The 12,554-nt window shown below is 43.8% G+C and overlaps 1 protein-coding gene across 2 annotated transcripts in view; it reads left to right on the forward strand.

The window, feature by feature from the left end:
- The first annotated feature begins 213 nt into the window (after positions 1-213).
- Positions 214-12,554, forward strand: part of LOC125464216 (transmembrane protein 233) — a 37,900-nt gene continuing 25,559 nt past the window's right edge. Inside the window, exons 1-2 of one of the 2 annotated variants that reach the window (XM_048556443.1) lie at positions 214-513; positions 1,903-2,406. In XM_048556443.1, the coding sequence (XP_048412400.1) occupies positions 334-513; positions 1,903-2,049 (327 nt within the window). In that variant the 5' untranslated portion in view covers positions 214-333 and the 3' untranslated portion in view covers positions 2,050-2,406. Of the gene's footprint in view, positions 514-1,902; positions 2,407-12,554 lie in introns of those variants that run through there. The other variant, XM_048556444.2, reaches the window with a different exon arrangement.

The following is a 12,554-nucleotide window of genomic DNA, read 5'->3' on the forward strand; positions in this document are numbered from 1 at the left end:
AGTGATTAACAAATAATAATAGGTTTAGGGTTACAGAATGTGAGAAGTTAACAAAAATGAATAATAAGCGCGAGTTGCAGAAGGTGAGAGGTTGCTCGACGCTGTTTATTGGGAATGGGAGGTGAATATACCCCACGGTTATAGACGATAAATAAACACTGGCAGTCCAGGCTGGTCATGTGAACCGGAGCTGACTGCTGGGCAGTGGTCAGAGTTGGCTGGATGCTCCTGTGATGGTAAAATTAGGTCTGAGCTGACTAGGGAGCGGTTTGACACCGAGCCCAGTCCTCAGTGAGAGTGAGAGCTCGGGGCTCTGCCGAAGCTGCTGCCCCGATGTCTCAGCCGGCCATCAAACCGGACCTCAAAGAATCTTTAGAAGAATACCCAGGGGCTGAAACTAACAATGAAGCCCAGCAGGAGGAGATGTCCCGGAAATATATCTTCCTCACCATATTCTCCTGTTTCTGCCCATCTTATCCCATCAACATCGTGGCGTTTGTTTTCTCAATGATGGTGAGTGAACTGTACAACGACGGCTCTTATAGCAGTGTTTCCGAACGCCTTTTGGTCGCTGTTAAACTCTCACACAGATCCTGGGTGCGTTTCTGTAGCACTTAGCAAAGTTACAGGCTGGAAATCGCAGGCATCTTTTGGCGTGAGTTTCTCACGCACCGGCTGCTGGAACCTGGGCTTGACAGTTTAAAACCTGGAGATCAGTGTCGATCACTCGGCTGGAAACAGATTCCAGTGATCCGCTTGGTTTCCTCGGGAGGCGGAGAATCCCGCGGGCTGTGTACTCCAACCTGGAGGAGGGGGCTGGGGTAAGAGTCCCTCCGAGCAGCCATTGAGTACAGCAGCTGGCGGCTTATTCTGTGTATCTGGGAATGACACGGGGTGAGGGGGAATGGGGGTGGTTTGCATCCATCCCATAACTTAACCTCGGGAGATCCGAACATGATATGTAGCAGTCAAGGAGGCGCTGTTGACCTGTAGTCATGGCTGTAATGTGGGGGTGTGATTTTCATATTGTGATGTACCTGTTAAAGGGCCCAAGCGTGACCTGCCTCCAGAACCAGACAATATCATGAATCTGATTTACGCTGTAGACAGATGAACAGAGATAATGGGAACTGCAGATGCTGGAGAATCCAAGATAATAAAATGTGAGGCTGGATGAACACAGCAGGCCAAGCAGCATCTCAGGAGCACAATGAAGGGTCTAGGCCCGAAACGTCAGCTTTTGTGCTCCTGAGATGCTGCTTGCCCTGCTGTGTTCATCCTGCCTCACATTTTATTATCATAGACAGATGAACAGTCAGCTTTCCGGCCATCATATTCTAACTACAGTCTTGACTTCAACTGAAGACCCCACATTAATGCTGTTCTATGGTTGATCCGCGAATGCAGCAAATGTCAATTGAGAGTGACTTGCCTTGAACAACAAGTGTTTTACCCCGGGTGGCATCAAGCAGAATGAATAATATTTGAAGTCAAAGGTTAATGGAGTTGGAAGCTGCACTGAAGCTTATCATCTCAGCCCAAGACAGCTCTGCAGGAAGTGCTCACGACTGCAGATCTGAATTGCAAATACTTAATTGTTTACAGAGGGCTTGAACCCACAATGTTCTCTCGCCGAAGTAAGACTAGTGCACTAAGCCGAAGCTAACATACAGTGCAGGCTGTGCCAAGTAAGGATGGAAGGTGAGCCTTTCTGAACACTGTCAGTAAACCACATTGGATTATTAAGACAACCTGGCAACTTAATTGCCAGCACTATTTCTTCTTTTAAAATTTCCAGAGTTTTTCTGATTTTGAATTCTGTAATTGCCATGGTGGGTTTTAAATTCACATCTAATCCACTAGATTACTATCCATTAACATAACTATTTATTGTACCCTCAGGCACAAAGCCATGAACTAATCCATTGCCATTGGAGTGTGGAATGCTGCATGCCTGTCACTTTAAGAATGCAATTACTAAGATTATTCCAGAACAACATCTGGATTGATTCCTTGGAGAGAGGAATGAACATGTATAGATGCAGTTGACATACTTGCAGAAACTTCGAATATCGATTCTTCGATGTATGTTCTGAGGTCTATAAGTTGCATTGAATGGTTTCTGGTATCTGCTCAAGTCAGCTATTACACCACCCTTTAACATCATGCTTTTCACCTGCAATCACCTTTCTCTGATAGCAACAAACCAGCAAGTGACACCCTGATAATGTGCCCACACCATGTCATCCAGCTCATTCTGATCTGCCTTGGTACTCCACTCCTTTCTTCCAGTTTAACTTTAATAGTTATTTTTACCCAGTGAATTTTGGAGCATACCTTGAACAGTACCATTCCAACTTCAGTGCTCAGTTTTCATCTGATCTCTGCTGAACACACCTGACATTTAACATTGTCCTTCTTTGCCATCAATTGGATGTTATGGAAGATTAATTAAACTCCCCGATTCTGTGTGTCCGCATGTTGTACGGTCATTTCTTTATTTGTTCAAGTGCTGTCAGCCTGTGTCTGAGTCAATGTTATTTGCCTATTCTGGACTAATCTGTTCAACTCAGTGCTGCCCACCCATCATTTTAACTGTTTAACTCCTGTTATTATGTACTTAGTCAGTGCTAGTTACCCATGCACCTACCTGATTAGTGTTTGCAACCCAGGTGTCTGCTCCCCGCCTGTCCCTACTTGACTCAGTACCATCTGCTTATATCTCTGTCTGACTCAGAACTGACCTGACTCAAGCTGCTGCTCTGCGTCTTCTGTGTAGTATCTGCCTGCATCATCGCCTGTCAGAGTGCTTTGTAAGGATTAGAATTGAGACAGTTCCAAGCAAGGAATTGAAGGCTATTGGAAAAGCAAATCAGGGCAGGACTTATACACTTAATGGCAGAGTGTTGCCAAGCAAAGAGACCTTGGAGTGCAGGCTCATAGTTCCTCAAAATTAGAGTCGCAGGTGGATAGGACAGTGAAGTAGGTGTTTGGTAGACAGGCCTTTATTGGTCAGTGCATTGAGTAGAGGAGATAACAAGGTGCAGAGCTGGATGAACACAGCAGGTCAATCAGCATCAGAGGAGCAGGAAGGCTGACGTTTTGGGCCGAGACCCTTCTTCAGAAATGGGGGAGGGGAAGGGGTTCTGAAATAAATAGGGAGGGGGGGGAAATGGATGGAAGATGGATAGGGGAGAAGGTAGGTGGAGAGGAGACAGACAGGTCAAAGAGGCAGAGATGGGACCTGTAAAGTGATTATAGGTGGGGAGTTAGGGAGGAGATAGGTCAATCCAGGGAGGACGGACAGGTCACAGGGGCAGGATGAGGTTAGTAGGTAGGAGATAGGGGTGGGGTTTGAGGTGGGAGGAGGGCATAGGTGGGAGGAAGGACAGATAACGGATGTGGGGATGAGCTGGGCTTATTTTGGGATGCGATAGGGAGAGGGGAGATTTTGAAGCTTGTGAAATCCACATTGATATTGGGCTGCAGGGTTCCCAAGTGGAATATGAGGTGCTGTTCCTGCAACCTTCGGGTGGCATCGTTGTGGCACCGAAGGAGGCCCAGGATGGACATGTTGTCTGAAGAATGGGAGGGGGAGTTGAAATGGTTTGCGACTGGGAGGTGCAGCTGTTTATTGCAAACCGAGCGGAGGTGTTCTGCAAAGTGGTCCCCAAGCCTCCGCTTGGTTTCCCCAATGTAGAGGAGGCACAACGGGAACAGCGGATGCCGTATACCATGTTAGCAGATGTGCAGGTGAACATCTGCTTGATGAGGAAAGTCTTCTTGGGGCCTGGGATGGGGGTGAGGGAGGAGGAGTTGCAGGGGAATGTGCCGGGTGTGGTGGGGCTGGAGGGGAGTGTGGAGTGGACAAGGAGTCACGGAGAGAGTGGTCCGTCTGGAAGGCAGATAAGGGTGGGGACTGAAAAATGTCTTGGGTGGTGGGGTCGGATTGTAGATGGCAGAAGTGTCGGCGGATGATGCGTTGTATCCGGAGGTTGGTGGGGTGGTACATGAGGACGAGGGGGATTCTGTTTCGGTTGTTATTGTGGGGAGGGGGTGTGAGGGATGAGTTGCGGGAAATGCGGGAGACACAGTCGAGGTCGTTCTCAACCACTGAGGGGAGGTGTTGCGGTCCTTGAAAAATGAGAACAGCTGAGATGTACGAGAGTGAAACAACAGGTACACATTATCACTTGGCATCCATTTCCTTTGTACTTTCTCACAATAAGTCTGTGTTCCTTTCACAAACTGTTGAGAGAAAGCTGGTAACTCAATGTGCAGCGTTGGGACAAGGGTCAGTCTGTACCCTAGTAGAAACACAATGGAATGGTTAAGTGACTGGATCAGATCTTCAGACGGCTGAACTAATGCTGCATTGACATGAATCCATATCTCACCATGGCAACTGGAGGAATTTAAATAAATCTGGAATAGAAATACTGGCTTGAAATGTGTCGGTTACAAAGCTGCTGTCTTATTATAAAAGAAAATTTTGTTCGCTCATGTCTTTTGGTGAAAGACATCTACCATCTTTGACTCGTCTGATCTACATGTAATTCCAAATGCTCAGTAATGTGATTGCCCTCTGCAGTGGCCCAGTGAGACATTCATTTGTATTAATCCAACACAGAAAATCCAAAAAGGGATAAGTCTCAACTAAATACCTGGCATCGAGCTAGGAACTGGATACAGCAAAGACATTGTCTGCAGTTCTGGAACCTACATCATGGGTGGGATGTGATAGCACTGGAGAGGGTGCAAAGGAGACTTACCAGGATGTTGCCTTGGGCTGGAGATTTCAGTTATGGAGAGGGATTGGATAGACTGGGGTTTGTATCCTTGGAGCAGAGGAAATTGAGGAGGCACACGATTGAGTAATGGAAAATAAGAAGGGACGTAGATAGAGTAGCCAGCAAGAAACTTTTCCCCTTGTTGGAGGAATCAATGACAGGGGTGATAGATTTAAGGTAAGGGTCAGAAGATTTAGAGGGGATGTGAGGAATTTTTTTTTGCCCGGAGGATGGTGTGAATCCAGAATGTATGGGTGGTCAAGGCAGGAACCTTCATAACATTGAAGAAGTATGTAGATATTCACTTACATTATCAAGACATACAAAACTGTGGGCCAAGTGCTGGAAGTCAAGATTCAAATAGTTTGATTGCTGTTTTTGATCAGGGTGGATATGATGGGCCGAATGGCCTTTTCTGTGCTATAGATGTCTATGACTCTCTGACCCTGCCACAAGTAACTTCTGGGGAATTGTGCCGCACCTGTCTCAGACGAGTCAAGTAGAAACCTGACATAAATATACTCACTAAATCATATCTTTCAGCCAATGCTCCAGACTTCTCCATCACCATCCTTCCCATTCATAGAGGTGGCAGCCAATAGTTTATTAGTGGGGAGGGAGTGGCCCTGGGAATTTTCAACATTGACTTGGGATTTCTGAGGTCTTGTGGCATCAGGTCAAACATTGATGAGGAAACCCTCCAGCTGATTATCACCTTCCACCTTCCCTCAACCAGCGAGTGTGTTACCCCTCCACGTTGAACACCACTTGTAGGATGATGTAAAGATTACAAGCAATGTAGCCTGGTCGGAGGATTTTGATGCCGATCACCAAGATTGGCTCAGTAGTTGTCCAAACTGACTGTAACATGTAGGCCCTAACTGCCAAACTAGATGTGTGGCATGTGCCAAGGAAAAGAGGTAACGTGTCGGGTCAATAAATGTTAATCCGAGCTGATCCGTTCCATTCAAAATTGGGGCAAGACAACATTGAGGCAGATAAATGGAAAGTAACATGAAAGGCCATTAACCTGAAATGCTTGCAGAGACTGCAACAGTGTTTCTGTGGTTTTAAACCACAGGTTCAACTCCGCGTAAACATATAGGAGAGAATGCCAAGGAGGGGACAACCTGGTGAAGCTACAACAGAGGACTACATGCGTGCTCAACAACTGAAGGAGTTTGACAACATCCCAGTTGTAGTGCTGAGAGCCTGTGCTCCTGAAATCACTGCATCCCTAACCAAGCTCTTCCAGGACGCTATAAAACAATTTTCCAAGTTTGTTCTGTGCACAATAAGTTGGACAAATCGAACCGGTTACCACCCTATCAGTCCACACTCAATTACCGGCAAAGTGATGGAGGGTGTCAGTGACAGTGCTGCCCAGTGGCACAGGTCCAACAATAACCTGCTCGCTGCGGTTCACTTAGTGTTCTGCCAGCTCTGGTCTCCTCATTATTGAGTGTTGGTCCAAATGTAGACAAACAGAGCTGAATTATATTTCAAGCTAGTATTTTTATTCCAGGTTTATTTAAATTCCTCCAGTTGCCATGGTGAGATGTGGACTCATGTCAGTGCAGCATTAGATCAGCCGTCTGAAGATCTGATCCAGTCACTTAACCATTCTGTTGTATTTCCACTGGGGTACAGACTGACCCTTGTCCCAACGCTGCACGTTGAGTTACCAGCTTTCCCTCAACAGGCTGTGAAAGGAACACACATTTCTTGTGAGAATGGAAATCCAGAGAATTACTGGTGCTCCAAACCTATAAAATTAAAAGTATGTTCACTGGTAAATGCTGAGAGATTCAAACAATAAATCCTGCTGACAAATGGGACTATCTCCTAGCACAAGGTTCTGGAATTTCCTTTCTTCCTGACGTATAACTCCCTTTTTTTTGATTCTCTTGATACACATGCTGGTGGCCTGTTGGTGGGGATTCATTCTTTTTGCATGGACGTCTCTGAATTTGTTTCATTGGGCCTTGGAAGCATTAACAATGGTTAACTTGAGGGCTGCCCTGAGGAATTAATGGCTACCTTGAGATCAGGAGCTGGGAACGCAGAGATTGGTGAAGTGGTAGCTCAGCTATTGAAGTTGAAGGAAAAATAATTTCTACTAACGATCACGTTGAATGACCAAAGCATGAATTTAAAGAAAGGGGATGAAATTTGAAAGAGAAAGGCAAACGAAAACAATAAAATTAAAAAGAAGGAAGGGAGGTGGTTCAATTGAAGGGAAGTTTAAAAATATCAAAAAGGATCGAGAGAGCACAGATGCAGGGCAATAAAGGAACAAACGAGAACCAGAATGTGATAGGAAGGGGTAGAAAATAAACACAAAAAAATGCAGCAGAAATCAGAAATAAATCAGTAATAATGGTAGAAAGTCAAAGCTGAAGGCCCTCTATCTGAATGCTCATTACATCTGTAATACGACAGATGGGTTGTCAGCACAAATACAAATAAATGAATACCATTTCATACCAGCATTATGTCCAAATTTCTTTGCTGCTGGGCAGGCCTTCGAGGTCCATGCGCAGCATTGATTTCTGGAACCGGAGGTTAATGTTGCAATCAGTCTACTGACGCCAATTGCTGTGCGCAGAATCTTGGAGCAACTGTACATGCGCGCTGCTTGGAGGGAACTGCACAGTTATTACTGGAGACATGGTGGCAGGATGACAAAGACTGGGAACACAGTACTGAAGGTATTCGATGTTCTAGCAGAATAGGCAAAAAGGAAGGAGAGGTGGGGTAGCTTTGTTAACTAAAGGTGGCATCAGTACAGTGATGAACTACTTTCCCCCTAATTATTGTTACGTCACATGGGCCTCCAAGGTCCTTGTGCAGCAATAACTTCCCAGAAGCCAATGCACTGGTAACACATGTGCAACATAGAGGGAACGTTGTTGGTGAGTAGTGATATGGCTGCAGTAGATTATTTTGTAAAATCCATATGGGTGAACGTTAAGGAATAGCAAAGGAAAGAAGTCCCTGTTTGGACGTTGTCTAAAAGCCCTTAAAGAGTTGCATCAGTGTAGAACAAAGTATAAATTGGGAAATAATGAAGGCACATGAAAAGGACACTACAATTATTATGGGTGATTTTAATTTGCATATTAACTGGACAAATCTGATGGGCATAGGTTACAGGAAAGACAAGTGAATCAGGGATTGTGTCTTATAGCAGTACATTTAGGAACCCACCTGGAAACAAGCTGTTTTAAATCTAATGATGTGTAACAAGGAATAACAGATCTCATAGCTAAAGATCCTATGGGGGCAGCGATGTAGAATATCAAATGTAGTTTGGGCAAGAGCAATTCATGTCTCAAACCAATGCTCTCAACTTAAAGAAAAGCATTTGAATAGACATCTAAACCAGAGGTGGAGGGATGCTGGGAAAATAGACTAAGGGACGATGTGCATGGATGAGCAGCAGCAGACATTTAAACAAATATTTCCCAATTCTCTAAAAAAAGTATTCCAATCCAAAGGAAGGATTTGATCAGGACAAACTGTCTATGGTTAACAAAGATAGTCAAGCAAAAAAAAAGTTGTCAGCCAGAGGATTGGGAATCTTATTAGGAATTAGCAGCAGATGACTAAAAAACTAATAAAAGTGAGAAAATTGATAATGCAAGTAAATTGGTAAGAAATATAAGCAACAAACAGCAAGAGTTTCTATGATGTATAAAAAGGAAGAGAGTAGCTGAAGTAAATGTTGGACATTTGGTAGATGCAGCTGGGGAATTAATATAAGATAGGGAATGGTAGGTAATTTAAAATGATATTTCGCACCTGTCTCCATACTGGAGGATACTATAAATGTGTCAAAGATAACAGATCAGCAAGGTGCTAATGGGAGGAAAGATCTTGTAATGATCACTATCATGAGGGACAAAGTATTTGACAAACTAATGGGACTAAGGCAGGTACATTACCAGGATCTGATGGCCTGCATCCAAGTGTTTTAAAGGAAGTGACTGCAGAGGTAGTGGAGGTATCAGTCAAAATATTCCCGAATTTACTGAATTCCCGGGAAGGCTCAAGTGGGTTGGAAAACGGCCACCATCCTGTTCAAGGAAGAAGGGAAACAGAAAGTGGGGAATTAAGGCCAGTCAGCCTAACATCTGCCGCTGGGAAAATACGGGAGTCCATTGTTAAAGCAGAAATAGCAGGACATTTAGAAAAGCTTAACAGAATCAAATAGGATCCAAATGGTTTTGTGTAAGGGAAATCGAGTTAGACAAATTTACTGGAGTTTTTGAGCAGAGTTGATGAAACAGATTCAGAGACACCGTGTTTTTGAATTTTCAAAAGGCACTCGTAGGGATCCACAGAAATATAATTGCCCAGGATAGAAGCTCCTGCTATCGGGAGTAATGTCCTCACACGGACTGAGAATTGGTAACACACTGAAGATTAAATAAATCAAAGTCTTTTCCAGATAAAAACAGAGAGAACTGTGGATGCTGTAAATCGGGAACAAAAACAGAAGTTGCTGGAAAAGTTCTGGCAGCATCCGTGAATAAAAGAACTGAGTGAACATTTCAGGTCTGGTGGCCCTTCCTCAGTACCCAGTTCAGTTCTGAGGAAGGGTCACGGGACCCGAAACATTAACTCTGATTTTTTCTTCACCGATGCTGCCAGATCTGCTGAGCTTTGCCAGCAACTCCTGCTTTTGTGCAAGGTCTTTCCAGGTTGGAAAGCTGTAACTAATGGACTGCTGCAACTGCCTTAATTATTTACTATCTATATAAATGACTTACACAAAGGGGCAGAGTGTAATGTGTCAAAATTTGTTGATGATAAATAGAAGGTGGCTATGTTTCTCAACTCCATCGCAATGAGGACATAAGGAGTGTTATGGGAGGCTAGTACTTAGAGAAGAAATACATTTCTGAAATATCAGGATCAGGAGCTATGAGGAGCTGTCACAAAAGAGGAATTGAGGCCTGGAGCAGATTAGTCATGACCTTGTTAATAATGGGGCAGTCTTGAGGGGCTGAATGGCCGACGCTGCTCCTATTTCTTATGTGGGAAGAGAGGAAAGAGAGAAATGAAAAAGGTGAGTTCAAAATGGAAACAGAAACAAGAGCAATGAGAAATCTTGAATTAGAATTAAAAAATGGAGAAGTTAGACAGTGAAGAAGTGAAGGAAAGAGGCAGAGAATTACAGGAGTCAAGTTTAAAGCTTGTGCATTGATTGGGTATAATGAAGGTAGCCCTGAACCAACACCTTGTACTTCTGATTTAGCAAAGAATATTTTCTTGATGTGTGAATATAGTGGGGAAGATGTGGAAGTGTGATGTGTGGTTTTTCAGGCAGTTACTATAAAAAACTGAAATGACCTATAGAAAATTGTATTGTTTTACAGAAAGTAGGAAAAGCTTTGGAAGTGCACTTTCAGAAGACCAGTCAGATGACTATAAGGTATAGGAGCAGAATTAGATCTTTAGGCCCATCAAGTCTGCTCTGCTATTTGATCAAGGCTGATATGTTTCTCAACCTCATTGCCCTGCTTTCTTCCTGCAATCCTTGATCCCCTTACCAATCAAGAACCTATCTATTTCTGTCTTAAATACATTGTAACGGAGGAAAGAATGTATTGTCAATGTCTGAGTTAACACGAGGGGTGTACAGACAAATATTGAAAGGAAAACCAAGTCCAATGTTTGTGAAATTTGGTCGAAAGAAGAAAATGATGTTTGTTCATGAATGAGGCTTTAAGAATTTTCAGAAGTGATCCCAGTGACAGAATTTTTAAAAAACAGCGTGTCCGTAAGGATGAGTGTAAAATCAATACTGCAACAAATGACAGATGGTTACCATCTGAGACCGAACCATAATGGGGGATGTAGTGGGGAAAACTTAGAAATTGCAGCGATGGGGCTTTGATAATGAAATGGCAAAGATGAAGACACAGGTGCTCTAGAGGTTAGTAACTGGGAAAGTCAGAAAGGTTAAGTTAGATTGAGATGCCTAAGTTATGTTGATTTTTGATTATTCCATTTGGTTGAGACAATAACAGTATTGAAATTAAACAGTGTTGAAATTGAGATCAGTTTTGTTACTATTGGCCTCACGGGGATTCTGTCTTTAAAAGATGTTATTGGTCTGTGTGGGAATCGTAACAATTATCTCAACTTTGTTTATGCAACTCTTTCTTGAATATTGGCAAAACCTAGATCGAGGTAAATGAGGCTTTGCTGGGAGTTTGGGATGTATCAGTCATTGCTGACGACAGACGGGTTTCACATGGTGGCATGGTGCCTCACAGTGCCAGGCACCTGGGTTCGATTCCAGCCTTGCTTACTGCCTGTGCAGAGTTTGCACATTCTCCCTGCTCCCATAGTCCAAGGATTAGGTAGATTGGCCATGATAAATTGCTGATGGTGCCCAGGGATACGTAGGCTAGGCGATTTAACCGGGGGAAATACAGGGTTACAAGACAAGATAGTGGGGTAGGATGCTCTTTGGGGAGTTGGTGTGGACTGAATGGCCTGATTCCCAAATGTGGAGATTCTATGATTTCGCTTTAATGTGAAATTGCTAATGTTGAATCTGTAACTCCATCTACACCTTGCCTGGTTTTAACTTCCTTTATCAATGCAGAGATTGATACATCAATTTTGATTGATGCAGGCAATGGAGGCAGATTTAACTTTCCAAGCAGGCAGTAAATGAGGGTTAACATTTCAAAATCTAAAACATGACCGCATTCTGCCTCAAGCACAGTTTTAGCTGGCTTTAAAGAAAATGAGTCAGGGTATTGGAGGTATAATTTACAAAAGACAAATCAGTTCTTAAATTATGTCAATGAATAATGTTTGTATTTAACAGTAACAAGAGAGCCTTTCCTGGGCAGAAGAAATCCAGTAGCTAAAGAGAGGTGATGTGGGTTCAGTCCATCTGCTTTGTTCCTTTCCAGCACTGCCTGTTGGTCGGGAGAAGCAGGAACATTATCCCCAGGTTTTCGAAAGCTAACCCATTTCTTTCTCCATCATTTGTTTTTCCTGCCTGACCTAAATTTTTCCCAAAAGCCCCAATCTGACCAGCCACGTCCTCCCCAATGATTGGAAAGTAATTTCAAGGTCCTGCCGTTGATTTTGAGAGACCTTCTATGTTATCCGCATTCCTGCCTTCGCCAGCTGCTACACGGCCTCACACCCTCTGTGTATATAGTGGGGCCAGTAAGCTACTGTAAGCTGGGTATAACATTAAGCAGATCTTATGCCTGACATAACGAGAGCCGCGAGATAACAAAGTGTGAAGCTGGATGAACACAGCAGGCCAAGCAGCATCTCAGGAGCTCAAAAGCTGATGTTTCATCTGAAGGGTCTAGGCCCGAAACGTCAGCTTTTGTGATCCTGAGATGCTGCTTGGCCTGCTGTGTTCATCCAGCTCCACACTTTGTTATCCTGGATTCTCCAGCATCTGCAGCTCCCATTATCTCTGACAATGAGAGCAGTAATTCGGTTACGGTTACCTATATCAAGAAAGGGTTACAGCCTGTAAACCAGTGGAGTATCGCTGCATATTTTGTCTGGTGCAGTAGACAGTGGGCTGCCTGACTCATTGAGCTAAAATACAAGAACGGACAAACTTTAAACTTAGCTCTTTGTAGCAATGAGGATGAGTCACTGAATTGCCATGGTACGCCTTGGGAATGTTGGTGGACTTGCAGTTTGGAGCATGGTGATGATCTTGTGCCTATTATGGAGCAAATGAGCTTTGAGTTCGCATTTCATAATGAC

This window comes from Stegostoma tigrinum, chromosome 26 (assembly GCF_030684315.1).
Source record: "Stegostoma tigrinum isolate sSteTig4 chromosome 26, sSteTig4.hap1, whole genome shotgun sequence".
In the NCBI taxonomy this organism is placed as follows: Eukaryota; Metazoa; Chordata; class Chondrichthyes; order Orectolobiformes; family Stegostomatidae; genus Stegostoma; species Stegostoma tigrinum.